The following is a 16738-nucleotide window of genomic DNA, read 5'->3' as shown; positions in this document are numbered from 1 at the left end:
GGTATTTATTGAGGGAGGAAATGTCCAGTTAGGTTAGGGAGTGTCAGTAAATAAGACTGCATGTAACTGACCTCTGCTACTATCCTGGACAATTGACTTTCTACATGTCATGAGAAACCAATAAAATTTCCTACTGACGGCAGCCCATTTACTAGGGCAAATAACAATGTGGATGTGTCATTCTGAGCAGAGAAAAAGCCAGACTAGTTGTCAACAAGTGTTCATATACAGCAATGGAACAGCTCTCTTTGGACAGAACAGATTAAGAGGTGTACAGGAGAAGACATGTAACACTTTGGTTATGAGCATGTATTTAAGGTATGAAAAAGGCACAATCCCAGATTCATCACATATTAACTGTATGATCCTCTGCAAGTATACAGTTTCTTTAATTCATAGTTTTTTCAACCTTATAGCAGGAATCTGTGAATACTAAAAATCATATGTATAAAGTACTTAGATTTTGCTAGCATATAGTAAATGCTCAAATAGTGTCCATTTTTGTTGTTGCTGATATTGTTATTCCGGAATATTATTGAGGAAAGATGACTTGAAGCTCAGAGATCATAACTTTAAAAAAATCTAGGACAAGAGAGAGAAAACAAAGAAATGAAAATTGGAAAATACTGCCTAGACTTTCACATTCACTAGTATGAGGAAACAAAATTGTCTGAAGGGCCTTTTTGCTATGAAATCGTGGCATTAGAAAGAGTATTGTACTGTATTGTTTTATATATTGTTTTGATAAACTTTAGGAAATAAAGGAAATCTCCCTCAAAAGAAAACAAAGGTAACTCATAAGCTAAAATCAAAATGGGGAACCAAGCAGGAAGCACAGGTGAAACACTGGGTAACCTAAAGTGGTGCTGGGATCACGAGACTCAGACCGGAGTTGGCAGCAGAACAGGGGATCATACCTGAAACTCCTGGAGTTAAGTCTGGGATCCTGGAAATATCTAAAGTGACCTGTTTGTTAGCACCCTTTGGCTGCCAAAAGAAATAAATGTAAATCTCCTCTAGATGAAAGTTTTCTCAATTTAGGTCACCAGGTTTTCACAGATTCAGATTGACAGTCTGAGACTACCTGACATGCAAGAAAACAGTTCTATGTGAAATCAGTGGATACTATAAACATGAGATTGAGTTCTCCAGGAATTCAGATATGGATATTAATAGATATAGAACAGGTGGCTGGACACGGTGGCTTACACCTTTAATCCCAGCACTGTGGGAGGCCGAGGTGGGCCAATCACTTGAAGTGAGGAGTGGGAGACCAGCCTGGCCAATATGGTGAAACCCTGTCTCTACTAAAAATACAAAAGTTAGCCAGGCATGGTGGCACACACCTGCAGTCCCAGATACTTGGGAGACTGAGGTGGGAGAATTACTTGAACCCAGGAGGAGGAGGTTGCAGTGAACCGAGATTATAACCATTGTACTCGAGCCTGGGCAACTGAATAAGATTTTGTCTCAAAAGAAAAAAAAAAGAAAGATACAGAACATGAAATAACCATGCATTAAAAGTTTAAAGGATTAAAGATAGAATTACAAAAATAAAAATCAACAAAAATGTCCAGGCATACATGAAGATGGGCCAAAAAGAACTTTTCAAAATCAAAATCTTATATTAAAATCAAATTGATAAGCTAAACAGCAAAATAGAGAACTAATAAATTGAAATATGAATCTCAAGTAACCAAAATATAGCAGAATGTGACAAGGAGACAAAAATGTGATTGTCTGGTAAAAGAAATACAAAATAGGTTAAGAAGGGCCTGACATATATCAACTATATTTGAAAACTCTTAGCTGATAATTTCCAGAACTGGTAAAAGACATAGATCCATAGATACAGGAAGCCCTCATTATACTAAGGAGAGTAAAGGAAGATAAATCCACATCTAATTGAACATTATTCTGTTTATTCAACAAATATCAATTGAACAGCTGCTGTGTACAGACACTATTTTAGATTCTTGATGTACAACAGTAAATGAACAGACAAAGGTTTTTACTCTTCTGATGCTCATAGCCTAAGTAATTTATATATTGGAAGGTTGTTAATGCTATGGAAAAAAGAAAAGGTAGAGCAGGAAAGGGGGGATTGAAAGTGCCATGGCAGGGCAAGGAGTCAAAATGGCAGTATTAGAATAAGGGGTCTTTTGGGAAAGATATCTAAGAAAACACTTGAAAGCAGTGGCGTTAGACAGTCAAGATGAAGGAAAAGTTCCAGACAGTGGGTACAGCTAGAGCAAAGGCCCTATAAGATAAGAATGTATTGAAGAAATGGCTGGGAGCCTGGTGTGGATAGGTGTACTGAGTAAAGGAAAAAATAGTAGGAGATGAAGTCATAGAATTTATGAAGGAGCCAGAGCCTTACAGATTATCGTAAAATCCAGGCTTTTACTCTGAGTGAAACAGGAAGGCAATGTAGGGTTTTGAGCAGCAAAGAGATAAAATATAATAATTGCTCTAGTCCCTGTATTGAAAATAGACTGTAGTAAGGCAAGAGTAGAAGCAATGAGACCAGTAAGGAGACGATTGCAGAAATGTATATGCCAAATGAGGGAAACTCTTGAAGATGGCCATACATGCTTTTATTGTATAATGATAGCTGTATTTCCTGATGGATTGAATGCAGCTATGAGAGAGAGTGAGAAGGAGCATGACTCCACAGGAATATATGAGATGTAAGAAAAGATGATGAACAAAGAAAATAGATTAGTAAGCATTTAGGTAAAGCTAAACAAACTTTGCCTGCATAAAGTAATAATTGCTTTAGACATTGGACACTAAAATTATTCTTGTATGTAGGCAGTTTGTTTAGCTTTACTTACATGCTAACTAGTATATTTAAAATGTACATAATGAAATTACTGAGCAATAATTAGAGTGGGTGATTATCGAGCAACTAAGGTCTTTGAGTTTCCTTATTAAGATATTGGCTTTAGACTTATTAAAATAACAGAAGAGACTTTCAAGGTAATCTGTTATAGAAATAGAGTAGATAGCTCAAAACCAGTAGAGAAGAAAAATGGAATATAAGTAAACAGAAAAATCATCAATTTTTAAAAGATTTGAATTGGAAGAAAAGTATAGGCACAAAATAGAACACAAAAAGAAAAAGTAAGAACATAGAAACAAATATAAATATATCAATTTATAAAGTATAAATATGTTTAACTCACCAATTAGAATACAGAGATTGTCAGGTCAGATTAAAATATACACATACAAATTGGAGCTGTATATTATTTATAAAAGTTATACAACATATAAGGAAATAGAACATTTGAAAGTGAAAGGATGGAAAAAATATACTAGCAATCGTTAACAAAAGAAAGTGGCAGAGAACAATGACATCAGCAAAATAGATTTTAGAATGGCAATTATTGTTATGGATAAAAATGATTTAGTTCACTAGAAAAATACCAATCCTAAAGTTGTTGCATCTATTTAAATAACCTCAAAAATCATAGAATTGCAAGGATAAATAAATAAGTGGATAATAATAGATTAGTGTTGGGTATAAATCTTAAGGGGAGTTTTCAGTGCGTCTTTCTAGTGAATAAATATATCATGATGTATTTAACCAGTCCTTACTGATGGACATTTCTAGTCAAAAGCATATTTAAAGCCAGATGCTGCCACAGTTATCAAGACAAATACTAGAACATTTATATCAAATACAGTAGCACATATAGACTATTGGATCCAAATAAAATATTTGCTGCGTAAATATGTGTCTTTCCTTTGTAGAAATTACCATGCTGATGAATTTTATGTAGATATGTATGATGAACACGTATAGCTTGTATTTCAGAAAATCATATTTTATATTATTCCTGTTTTTCTTTCTTTTTCAAGGAATATGGTACTGTTACCAGGAATACACCAAACTTCAGGAACACCCAAGTTCTGTATTAACTATCTATGACATCGGGATTCAGACTAGCATAAGCATGTACTTTCAACTGCAACAAACATGGTTCACATTTAGTGAGTATTTTAAAAACTGATTTGATTAAAATTATAATAATGAGAAAATATTTTTGTCTAAAAGAAAATTTGGATTGGTATAACCTGTTAAATGTATTTATCACTAATGTCATAAAAGATAATGTGTCTATAATCCCCTAACTATAGTAAGTGGAAAAGTTATTAAGGAAAATTTACTGTATAACCTAAGAAAATACTACCTTACAAGGACCTCAAGTCGTTTTCCTTCAAATTAAAATGGTTTAGTTTTGGACATTTACAGGCATTAATCTGATGTCTAACAAAGATGTTTAAAAAGAGATGAATGCTTGATTTTTCAACTTTTTATTTATTTATTTATTTCATTTTCTGAGATAGGATCTTGCTCTATCACCTAGGCTGGAGTGCAGTGGCACAATCATGGCTCACTGCAGCCTTGACCTCCCAAACTCAAGCAATTCTACTACCTCAGCCTCCCAAGTAGCTAAGACCACAGGCGTGTGCCCCATGCCTGATTAATTTTTTATTGAGATGGAGTCTCTCTATGTTGCCTAATCTGGTCTTAAATTTCTGGGCTCAAGTGATCCTCCCTCTTTAGGCTCCTAACATGCTGGCGTGAGCCACCGTTTCCAGCCTCAAACTTTGTTTTTAAAAAGAAAAAAGGAAAAGGAAAAACAATTTTTTCATAATAAAACATTTAAACTACTTATAAGAATTATGAGTAATATCTGAAAATAAATTTGCATGTTTAAAGTGTTTCTTCAAGTTTTTTAATTTCTTAAGGATAGTATTTTTTAATATTAACAAATTTAAATATTTATTAAAATGTAACAAACTTTTTAAAGTAAGATGATTTCAGAGATAGTTTTAATCTTATATTTCTAGAATGGTGTTATTATAATACTCCTTGTAAGATTCATGTTTTTTTTTTAAATTTACTTTAGGTGCATACTATATCTGGCATTTCTCCTCATGTTATCCTTCCCCACCCTCCCCACCCCTCACTGTCTCTCCCCTACCTCTGCCAACTGTCCCCAGTGTGTGATGCTCCTCTCCCTGAGTCCACGTGTTCTTGTTGTTCAACACCCACTTATGAGTGAGAACATATGGCGTTTGGCTTTCTGTTCTTGTGTCAGTTTGCTGAGAATGATGGTTTCCAGATTTATCCAAGTCCCTACAAAGGACATGAACTCACCGTTTTTTATGGCTGTGTAGTATTCCATGCTGTATATGTACCACATTTTCTTTGTCCAGTCTATTACTGATGGGCATTTGGGTTGGTTCCAGGTCTTTGCTATTGTACACAGGGCTGCAATGAACATATGTGTGCATGTGTCTTTATAGTAGAACAATTTATAGTTCTTTGGGTATATACCCAGTAGTGGGATTGCTGGGTCAAATGGAATTTTTATTTCTAGATCCTTGAGAAATCGCCACACTGTCTTAAACAATGGTTTAACTAATTTACACTCCCACCAACTGTGTAAGAGTGTTCCTATATCTCCACATTCTCTCCAGCATCTGTCGTCTCCAGATTTTTCAATGATCGCCATTCTAACTGTCGTGAGACAGTATCTCAATGTGGTTTTGATTTGCATTTCTCTAATGACCAGCGACGATGAGCATTTTTTCTTATGTTTGTTGGCCTCATATATGTCTTCTTTTGAAAAGTGTCTATTCATATCCTTTGCCCACTTTTGAATGGGGTTGTTTTTTTCTTGTATATCTGTTTCAGTTCTTTGTAGATTCTGGATATTAGCCCTTTGTCAGATGGGTAGATTGCAAAAAATTTTTTCCCATTCTGTTGGTTATGGATTCGCTCTAACAATGGTTGTTTTTTTTGTTTGTTTGTTTGTTTTTTTGCTGTACAGAAGCTCTGAATTTTAATTAGATCCCATTTGTCTAACTTGGCTTTTATTGCCATTGCTTTTGGTGTTTTAGTCATGAATTCCTTGCCTATGCCTATGTCTTGGATGGTTTTGCCTAGGTTTTCTTCTAGTGTTTTTATGGTGTTAGGTTTTATGTTTAAATTTTTAATCCATCTGGAGTTAATTTTAGTGTAAGGTGACAGGTAGGGGTCCAGTTTCTGCTTTCTGCACATTGCTAGCCAGTTTTCCCAACACCATTTATTAAACATGGAGTCCTTTCTCCATTGCTTGTTTTTGTTGGGTATGTCAAAGATCAGATGGTTGTAGATGTGTGGTGTTGCTTCTGGAGCCTTTGTTCTGTTCCACTGGTCTATGTCTCTGTTTTGGTACCAGTACCGTGCTGTTTTGATTACTGTAGCCTGGTAGTATAGTTTGAAGTCTGGCAGTGTGATGCCTCCAGCTTTGTTCTTTTGGCTTAGGATTTTCTTGGCTATGCGGGCTCTCATGTGATTCCATATGAAGTTTAAAGTGTTTTTTTCCAGTTCTGTGAAGAAGGTCATTCATAGCTTGATGGGAATAGCAATGAATCTATAAATTACTTTGGGCAATATGGCCATTTTCATGATATTAATTCTTCCTAATGATGAGCATGGAATGTTTTTCCATCTGTTTGTGGCCTCTCTTATTTCATTGAGCAGTGGTTTGTAGTTCTCCTTGAAGAGGTCCTTTACATCCTTTGTTAGTTGTATTCTTAGGTGTTTTATTCTCTTTGTAGCAATTTTGAATGGTAGTTCGCTCTTGATTTGGCTCTCTGTTTGTCTGTTATTGGTATATAGGAATGCTTGTGATTTCTGCACATTGATTTTGTATCCTAAGACTTTGCTGATGGTGCTTATCAGTTTAAGAAGATTTTGGGCTGAGACGGTGGGGTCTTCTAGATGTACAATCATGTCATCTGCAAATAGAGACAGTTTGACTTCCTCCTTTCCTAATTGAATGCACTTTATTTCTTTTTCTTGCCTGATTGCTCTGGCTAGAACTTTCAATACTATGTTGAATAGGAGTGGTGAGAGAGGGCATCCTTGTCAAGTGCCTGATTTCAAAGGGAATGCTTCCAGCTTTTGCCCATTCAGTATGATATTGGCTGTAGATTTGTCATATATAGCTTTTATCATTTTATGATACATTCCATCAATAACTAGTTTATTGAGAGTTTTTAGCATGAAGGGCTGCTGAATTTTATCGAAGGCCTTCTCTGCATCTATTAAGATAATCATGTGGTTTTTGTCTTTGGTTCCGTTTATGTGATGAATTACATTTATGAATTTGCGTATGTTGACCCAGCCTTGCATCTGTGGGATGAAGCCTACTTGGTCATGATGGATAAGCTTCTTGATGTGCTGTTGCATTCTGTTTGCCAGTATTTTATTGAAGATTTTTGCATTGATGTTCATCATGGATATTGGCCTAAAGTTTTCTTTTCTTGTTGAGTCTCTGCCTCTTTATGGTATCAGGATGATGTTGGTCTCATAAAATGAGTTAGGGAGGATTCTCTCCTTTTGTATTGTTTGATACAGTTTCAGAAGGAATGGAACCAGCTCCTCTTTGTATGTTGGTAGAATTCAGCTGTGAACCTGTCTGGACCTGGACTTTTTTTGGTTGGTAGGCTATTGATTGCTGCCTCTACCTCAGCCCTTGTTATGGGTCTATTCAGGGTTTCAACTTCCTCCTGGTTTAGTCTTTGTAGAGTACAAGTGTCTAGGAATTTATCCATTTCTTCCTGGTTTACTGGTTTATGTGAATAGAGCTGTTTGCAGTAATCTCTGATGGTAGTTTGTATTTCTGTGGGATCAGTGGTGATATCCCCTTTATCATTTTTTTATTGCATCAATTTGATTCTTCTCCCTTTTCTTTTTTATTAATCTGGCTAGTGTTCTATTTTGTTGATCTTTTCAAAAAACCAGCTCCTAGATTTATTGATTTTTTGAAGGGTTTTTTGTGTCTCTATCTCCTTCAGTTCTGCTCTGATCTTAGTTATTTCTTGTCTTCTGCTAGCTTTTGAATTTTTTTGATCTTCCTCTTCTAGCTCTTTCAATTTTGATGATACGGTGTCAACTTTAGATATTTACTTGTTCCTCCTGGGCATTTATTGCTATAAATTTCCCTCTCAACACTGCTTTAAAGGTGTCCCAGATATTCTGGTAAGTTGTGTCTTCATTCTGGTTGGTTTTGAACAACATCTTTATTTCTGCCTTCTTTTCATTGTTTATCCAATTGACACACAGAAGTAAGTTGTTCAGTTTCCAAGAGGTTGTGTGAGTTCGAGTGTGTTTCTTGATCCTGAGTTCTAGTCTGATTATGCTGTGGTCTGATAGACTGTTTGTTAATGATTTCCGTTCTTTTGCATTTGCTGAGGAGTGATTTACTTCCAATTATGTGGTCAATTTTAGAGTAAGTGCAATGTGGTGCTGAGAAAAATGTATATTCTGTGGATTTGGGGTGGAGCATTCTGTATATGTCTATTAGGTCCACTTGGTCCAGCTCTGCATCCAAGTCCTGGATATCCTTGTTAATTTTCTGTCTTGCTGGTATGTCTAATATTGACAGTGGAGTGTTGAAGTCTCCCACTATTGTGTGGGAGTCTAAATCTCATTTTAGGTCATTAAGGACTTGCTTTACGTATCTGGGTGCTCCTGTGTTGGGGGCATATATATTTAGGATAGTTAGCTCTTCCTGTTGGATTGATCCTTTTACCATTATGTAGTCTCCTCCTTTGTCTCTTTGGATCTTTGTTGGTTTGAAGTCTATTTTATCAGAGACTAGTATTGCAACCCCTGCTTTCTTTTTTTTTTGTTATCCATTTGCTTGGTAAATCTTCCTGTAAGGTTTCAATGAAGCAAGCAAGGTTCGAATGAGGCAACTGAGGCCAGTTATTGGAATAAAGAAATTTAATCGGCTCCTGGGCGAGGTTCTGCGGTCCAACAGGAGGGGTAGGAGAAGTCGCACAGACTCCTCTCAGACGTGGGGTTTTATAGGGAGTGGAGGCATTTGATTGATTGTGGGAGAGCAGGATGTGGACGTGACAAGCTGCTATTGGCAGGTAGGCAGGATTTCCGGTGAGCGGGCTGCCCGGGGGAGTGGGCCCTGGACGAGACAAAATGCTATTGGGCAGGTTCTGGCGGGGCTTCTTTTGAATTTTGGCGGGGTTTTCCAATGGCAGACTAGGTACTGAGTGCACAGCTTGGTGCCAGGCGTGGTGCGGAGGGGGGTGGGCATGTCCAAGCTCCCGGAGGGAGGTGGGCATGTCCGAGCTCCCGGCGAGGCGACCAGCCTTACATTCCAACCCTTTTGATGATATAGGACGCCGCTTCTTTCTGGCTACTTCCTGCTGAATAGGGGTCAATTGGCTGGTGCCTCGATTGGGAGTCGGACGTAGGGGCGAAGCAGCATTTGGTTTACGGCCACCCTGGAAATTTCCCTTATGCGGGCCTGTAAAAACCTGAGTGAAAAAGGGGCTAGCATTAGCAGAAGACAAATTACAATAATGGGAGTGATGATGGGGGTTAACCAGGTAAGTATGGGGGATTGCCACCAGTTGAGAGGCGAGACTGATGTATTTTGCTTTTTGTGGAGATCTTCCTGGAGGCGATAGAGAGCATTGACGTTCTCTTCTACAAGGCCTGTTTCATTGATATAGTAGCAGCACTGTTCCTGAAGAAACAGACAGGTACCTCCTTTTTCTGCCGTTAGCAGGTCAAGGGCCCGTCGGTTCTGGAGAGTTGCCTGGGCCAGCGACGTGATTTGTCACTGGAGGGAGGCCAGAGAGGCGGCTGATGCTTCAACAGCCACATGGAGTTTGTTCTCTAGTTGAGTGGCTAAAGTGACACTGTAGACTAGGGCGCTGCCTCCTAGACTGACCGCTGCTAGAGAGGATGCTAGAGAGAGGCCAACGACCATTGGGAGGAAGACTACTTGTCTGTTTTGGTGATTAGGGGAAGGTGGAAAGAGGGATAGGAATTCAGCCTGTCCGTATACTTCTAACTGCGGGACTAAAGTGACAGGCACGCAAGGGAAGGGGAAGGAGGCATTAATGGCTTTGGTTAAGGTTCTGTTACACCAGAAGTATCCTCCTGGAGGCGTGTAGAGGGAGGATTTTACTTTTACTGTGGTGTTGCAGCTGGGGTTGGAATTGCTGGCCATCCCATAGCAGAAAGAGAGATTTTGAGAGTGCTCTTCAAACAAGGGGATACCCGTCAGGGTGGTGCCAGGCCCCGTAGGTGACTGTGACAGATTGAACCTGGACCGGAGGGGAACTGGGCATGAGGGTATGATTAAAAAGGAGTGAGAAAAGGGGTGACCCTCGAGGACACAGGCTAAAGGATGGGTTTGATTAGGACAGGAAGGCCTTCCATCAATTCCCATGACTGAGACCTGGGAAGGTATGCTAGGCCCTTAGTAGGAAGGCAATACAGAATAGGTAGCCCCCGTATCCACTAAGAAGGAAATGGACATACCCGCTACCTGCAGCATTACCCTGGGCTCAGCAAGGGTGATGGGGGTCCTCGAGTCCGGGCTGCGTCAGTCGTCCAGAAGGCCGAGGAGTTCAAGCAATGGGATTCCTTCCTGCGGACCGGCCTGCCCTCCACATAGAGGTGCGAGAGGTGAGCCTGTAGTCCGGGACAGGCACTCACTGCACCAATGTCCCAGCCGCCTGCAGTCCGGGCAGGACTTGGTAGGTGGTCGGGGACATGCACACTGACGCGCCCAGTGTCCTTCCTGACCGCATTTGAAGCAGTGCCCAGGCGGAGTGCCTCCGAAGTTCTTGGTGTATTTCGATGGATCCCCCCACCAGGCACCTGGTGGGCTGCCAGCCTCAGGGCTGCCACAAGAGCTTGGGTTTGGAGGCTTACCTTTTGCTGTAGGTGGGCCTGTCGGGTTGCCTCAGCCTTTTCCTCTCAGCCATTAAAAACTTTAAATGCCATGTTTACTAGGTCTCGTATGGGAGTTTGGGGGCCCTCCTCAGCCTTTTTAAGTTTCTAATATCAGCCACTGACTGAGAGATGAAATGGGTGGCTAGAACTGTAGCCCCCGCTAAAGAGGCCGGATCCAGCTGGGTATGGAGGATCATAGCATTAGTTAGTCGGTTGAGAAAGGCGGCGGGGTTTTCAGTAGGGCCCTGAGTTATTTCCCTCAGCTTATCATAATTAACTACTTTTTGAGCCGCATGTTGCATGCCCGCTAGGAGGCATTGTAGCATTTCGTCTCTGCAGCGGCGGCCATCTTGACCCATTTGATAATTCCAGTCTGGGTCAGCCTCGGGTACTGCCGCTGCCCCCACCGGCATCTGGTTGTTAGTTAGGTGTACCTGATCAGCGTATGCCCGGGCTGCTGTAAGGATCCGGTCCCGCTCGTCTGGGGTGAGGGTGGAGGATAGGATTACATACGTGTCATGCCAGGTTAGGTCATATGCCTGGGTAAGATAGCGGAACTCTTTGGTGCAGGCAGTAGGATTGGTGGAGAAAGACCTCAGGCGTTTTTCAATGGCTGATAGATCGGAGAGGGAGAAGGGAATGTGCACCCGGACAATGCCCTCTGCTCCGGCCACCTCATGGAGGGGGCAAAGGAGGGAGGCTTCGTCGTTAGGAGCACAGCGCAAGCGGGTGTGAGCACTAACAGGAGAGGCCAGGTTGTAATTAGGAGGTGGAGGAGCTGAGGGGGGTTGAGGTCTGTCATAGGGTGGAGGATTATTGGGTAGGGCCAGCGGAAAGGAGAGTTCCTCAGATGCATCGGGGTCAGAAAAGGAAGAGAAGGAGGGTGGAGGGGCTAAGGGCAAAGAGGAGGTTTCTTTGGCTAGGAGCACCTGGGCAATGGTGCAAGAGGAACAGAGAGTGGGGCGGGAACGAAGATACCAGAAAGCCTGCATGTTTACAATGATTATAATCAGGAAGAAAACAAAAAACAAGAAAGGGCTAGGGCTATCTGCCACATAGCAAAATTAGAGGAAAGCAAGAAACGGCCGTTATCTAGAGAGAGAGAGAGAGGGAGATAGAGTTGAAAACGGGAAATGACCGCCATCTTGAGAGAGAGAGAGTTAAAAGCGGGAAATGGCTGCCATCTTGAGAGAGAGAGAGTGAGTTAGGAGATAGGAGCAGAAACAGGAGCCGAGAATACAGCCGAATCTGGATTTACTGCTTAGAATTTACTCACTTACCTGCTCACTCGTGCCGAGGTTAGGAAGAGAAACTGAAAGTACAGTTGCTGACGTCTTAGTGGTGCAAGCCAGGGGTTTGGTCCTGCTCCTGGGCAGGGCCCGGGTTTGCAAATGGGGCTCCTGACTACCCAAGCCTCGGCTGCTGCCGCGGAGATGATCGTAAGGGCAACTCAGCGTCGCTTCCCCGAGCACCGGATATGATCAGAAGGGCAACTAAGCATTGCGCCCCCGAGCACCGGAGGGTTCAGGAAGGTGGGGACGTCTCCCTCAGATTCCTGACCCTGAGATACCCCTTACGGGGAGAAGACAAGAGTGTAGGAACGTCTCCTTTATGCTCAGGTCCTCGGAACGGAGCCGGGGCCCCAGGCCCTCGGCAGGAAGCTGGGGTCCTGGACCCACGGCGGGAAGCCAGGGCCCCAGGCCCATGGCAGAAAGGAGCCCCTGACACGGCCGTGATTACAGACAGGGAGTCCTCAGAACAGGCAGTGGGAGAGGCTATGGGCAGCAGAAGTCTTACCTCGTGGCAGAGCAGCTCCCTGGTCCGGCTTTGGGTGGAGGAGTCAGCTTTCCCAGGGGGGTCTTACAACTCCTCCTGGGTTTCCGGCACCACTTGTAAGGTTTGAATGAAGCAAGCAAGGTTTGAATGAGGCAACTGAGGCCAGTTATTGGAATAAAGAAATTTAATCAGCTCCTGGGCGAGGTTCTGCGGTCCGACAGGAGGGGCCAGAGAAGTCTAATGGACTCCTCTCAGACGTGGGGTTTTATAGGGAGTGAAGGCATTTGATTGATTGTGGGAGAGCAGGACGTGGACATGACAAGCTGCTATTGGCAGGTGGGTGGGATTTCCGGTGAGCGGGCCGCCCAGGGGGAGTGGGCCCTGGACGAGACAAAATGCTATTGGGCAGGTTTTGGCGGGGCTTCTTTTGAATTTTGGTGGGGTTTTCCAATGGCGGACTAGGTGCTGAGTGCACAGCTTGGTGCCGGGCATGGAGTGGTGATGTAGTTTCTAGGTGTGGAGGGGAGTGGGTGTGTCCAAGCTCCCAGACGGGGGTGGGCGTGTACAAGCTCCTGGCGAGGCAACTGGCCTTACACTTCCATCCCTTTATTTTGAGTCTATGTGTGTCTTTGTATGTGAGATGGGTTCCCTGAATACAGCACACTGATGGGTTTTGACTGTTTATCCAGTTTGCCAGTCTGTGTTTTTTGACTGGGGCATTAAGGCCGTTTACATTCAATGTTAATATTGTTATGTGTGAATTTGGTCTTGACATTTTGTTACTGGCTGCTTTTCTTTCTCATTATTTGACTCATTTTCTTCATTGTATTTTTGGTTTTTGCCAGCTGGTTTGCTTTTGCAGTGACTGGTACTTCTTCCTTTCCATGCTTGGTGTTTATTTCAGGAGCTCTTGTAGGACAGGTCTGGTGGTGACAAAGTCTCTCAGTAATTACATGTCCATAAAGGATTTTATTTCTCCTTCACTTATGAAGCTTAGTTGGCTGGATGTGAGATTCTGTATTGGAAGTTCTTTTCTTTAAGGGTGTTGAATATTGGCCCCCACTCTCTTCTGGCTTGTAGGGCTCCTGCCAAGAGATCTGCTGTGAGTCTGATGGGCTTCCCTCTGAAGGTGACCTGACCTTTCTCTCTGGCTGCCCTTAGCATTTTTTCCTTCATTTCAACCCTGGTGAATCTGACGATTATGTGCCTCGGGGTTGCTCTTCTTGAGGAATACCTCTGTGGAGTTCTCTGTATTTCTTGAATTTGAATGTTGGACTGCCTTGCTAGGTTGGGAAGTTCTCCTGGATAATATCCTGGAGCGTGTTTTCCAGCCTGGATTCATTCTCCCCATCATATTCAGGTACACCGATCAAGCATAGATTGATCAAGCATAATCCCATATTTCTTGGAGGCTTTGTTCATTTCTTTTCACTTTTTTCTTTTGTCTTGCCTTCTCTTTTTATTTCATTGAGTTGATCTTCAATCTCTGATATCTTATCTTCTGCTTGATCGATTTGGTTGTTAAAACTTATGTTTGCTTCACGTAGTTCTCGTGCTGTGTTTTTCAACTCCATCAAGTCGTTTATGTTCTTCTCTAAGCTGGTTATTCTAGTTAGTATTTCGTCTAACCTTTTATCAAGGTTCTTGGTTTCTTTGCATTGAGTTAGTACGTGTTCCTTTAGCTCAGAAGAGTTTGTTATTATTCACCTTCTGAAGCCTGTTTCTGTCAATTCCTCACACTCCTTCTCAGTCAAGTTGTGATCCTGTGTTGTTGAGGAGTTGTGATCCCTTGAAGGAGAAGAGGTGTTCTGGTTTTTGATGGTTTCATCTTATTTGCGCTTTTTCCCATCTTTATGGATTTACCTGGCTGTGGTGTCAGGGAGCTGCTTGATGAGGTCACTTGTCTGCCTGTGGAGGCAATACTGGGTTTCTAGGGACTCCTTCAGGTTACTAGGGAAGCTTCCTGTGTCTTTTTTTTTTATACTGGGAGATTAGGCCCACCTCTTTCACTGACCTGTAGGGGCTGCTGGGTTGTCAAGAATGCCATCCCATCCCATTGCTATGTAGGCTTCCTGTGTTGTTAAAACATGTAGCCCCGTCCCACCCCTCTAATGGTGGGTTGTGCCCTTCCTCCACTGGGCTGGATCATTCAGGGTTTAGCTCAGACTGTGGCACTGGCTGTGCAACCCACTAGAGTCAGAGCTTCAGCCCTCTAGGGTTTGTGGGGGAGGGTAGGGACCCACCTAGCCACACCTGGCTGACTTCCTCTTTCAGCTTCCTCTCTCTCCAGTCATGGGGTAGGGGCCCGCCCAGCTGCTTTGGTTTACAACTCCCTCTCTCTCTGGGCAGGGGGAGGGGGCGATAGCTCAGTCCTCAGGCTCTCCTGGCCGCCTTTTGGGCTTATGTGTCGTTTAGGTCTGTGTGCCAATCCAGGATACCATCCTGGATTATTATTCAACTCCGTGCTTGTAATTCCTGGTGCTTGACTGGCAAAGATCCCCTGTTCTGTGTATTGCTGAGGCTTTGGGGGAAGTGCTGTATCTGGACCAGAGCGCGAGAGGTGGAGCCTCAGACTGGCTGGTCAGATGCACTTTCTGGGTGAAGCAGTACCCCTCCCTGCCTTGGTCTGCCCTGAGTGGGCTTTGCTCACTGTCAGACCAGACCCGTTGAAATGCACCTGGTACCTCAGTTGGAGCTAGGAGATCTCTGGATTTCTGCATCTCTCTTGCTGGGTGTTGTTGTGTGCTGGAGTTGTGTCTAATCGGCCATCCATAAAAGATTTTTTAAAATTGTACACCATGAATGAAGCCTGCAGGACTGGAAGTTGTTCTGGGTGTCTGTGAGTGAGTGGTGAGTGAATGTGAAGAGCATTACTGTAGATTTGATGAGCACTGTACTCATAGGCTACTCTTCAATAACCTTAGCTTACTGTAACTTTTTTACTTTATAAATTTTTAATTTTTTAAACTTTTTGACTTTTATAGTAACATTTAGCTTTTACTTTTTGACTTTTTTTTTTTTTTTTTTTTTGAGATGGAGTTTTGCTCTTGTTACCCAGGCTGGAGTGCAATGGCGCAATCTCGGCTCACCGCAACCTCTGCCTCCTGGGTTCAGGCAATTCTCCTGCTTCAACCTCCTGAGTAGCTGGGATTACAGGCATGTGCCACCATGCCCAGCTAATTTTTTGTATTTTTAGTAGATATGGGGTTTCACCATGTTGACCAGGACGGTCTCGATCTCTTGACCTCATGATCCACCCGCATCAGCCTCCCAAAGTGCTGGGATTACCGGAGTAAGCCACCACACCCAGCCCTACTTTTTGACTTTTTTATAATAACACTTATACAAACATATTGTATAGTTGTACAGAAAACATTTTCTTTTTTTACATTTTGTATTTTTAAGGTTTTTTTTTTGTATTTTTATATTTTTAAGGGTTTCTTTTCTTTTCTTTAATATGTTTTGTTAAAAATGGAGACACAGGCCAGGCATAGTGGCTCATGCCTGTAATCCTAGTACTTTGAGAGGCCAAGGTGAGAGGATCATTTGAACCCAGGAGTTCAAGACCAGCCTGGGCAACATAATGAGGCCCTGTCTCTATTTTATTTAAAAAATTAGAAACAAAAAAATTTAAAAATTTGAAGATACAAACACATATATTATCCTAGACTTACACAGGGTCAGTATCATCAATATCACTTTCTTCCACCTCCACATCTTGTCCCACTGGAAGGTCTTCAGGGACAATAAAAAAACATGGAGCTGTCATCTCCTATAACAATACCTTCTTCTGGAATATTCCTGAAAGACCCGCCTGAAGCTGTTTTACAGATAACTTTTTTACAGTAAATAGCAGGAGTACACTCTGAAATAACAAAAAGTATTTTGTAGTAAATACATAAAACAATAACATTCTCATTATTATTACCAAGTATTATATGCTGTACATACTTACATGTGCTGTACTTTTATATGACTGTAAACATTTAATGAAGTGTTTCTTTACTTTTCCTAAAAAGTTATTTAATTAAGGGTGTGTCCTAGAATTGAGGAAATATAATAATTGATGCTATTTGGCTTCAAGGTTTAAAAAAATAAGCTCAAGCTAGCTGAAGAGAAAAGAAAACTGGAGCAGGCTGAGAGCAGAGCAGGCAGTGTTTACCATAAGGACATAGAAGTGCCTCG

General features: G+C 42.0%; 1 protein-coding gene across 5 annotated transcripts in view; it reads left to right on the top strand.

Moving 5' to 3' along the window:
- The window catches only part of SLC44A5 (solute carrier family 44 member 5), a 471551-nt gene that overhangs the window by 422732 nt on the left and 32081 nt on the right, over nucleotides 1-16738 (top strand). For all 5 annotated transcript variants that reach the window (XM_064372514.1, XM_064372515.1, XM_064372516.1 and 2 more), the window contains one exon: nucleotides 3868-3999. In XM_064372514.1, the coding sequence (XP_064228584.1) occupies nucleotides 3868-3999 (132 nt within the window). The remainder of the gene's footprint in view (nucleotides 1-3867; nucleotides 4000-16738) is intronic.

The sequence above is a fragment of the Aotus nancymaae genome, unplaced genomic scaffold, assembly GCF_030222135.1.
Source record: "Aotus nancymaae isolate 86718 unplaced genomic scaffold, 86718_ANA_hifiasm-v0.15.2.pri h1tg000007l, whole genome shotgun sequence".
Classification (NCBI taxonomy): domain Eukaryota; kingdom Metazoa; phylum Chordata; class Mammalia; order Primates; family Aotidae; genus Aotus; species Aotus nancymaae.
This window is presented reverse-complemented; position numbering and strand designations above follow the sequence as displayed.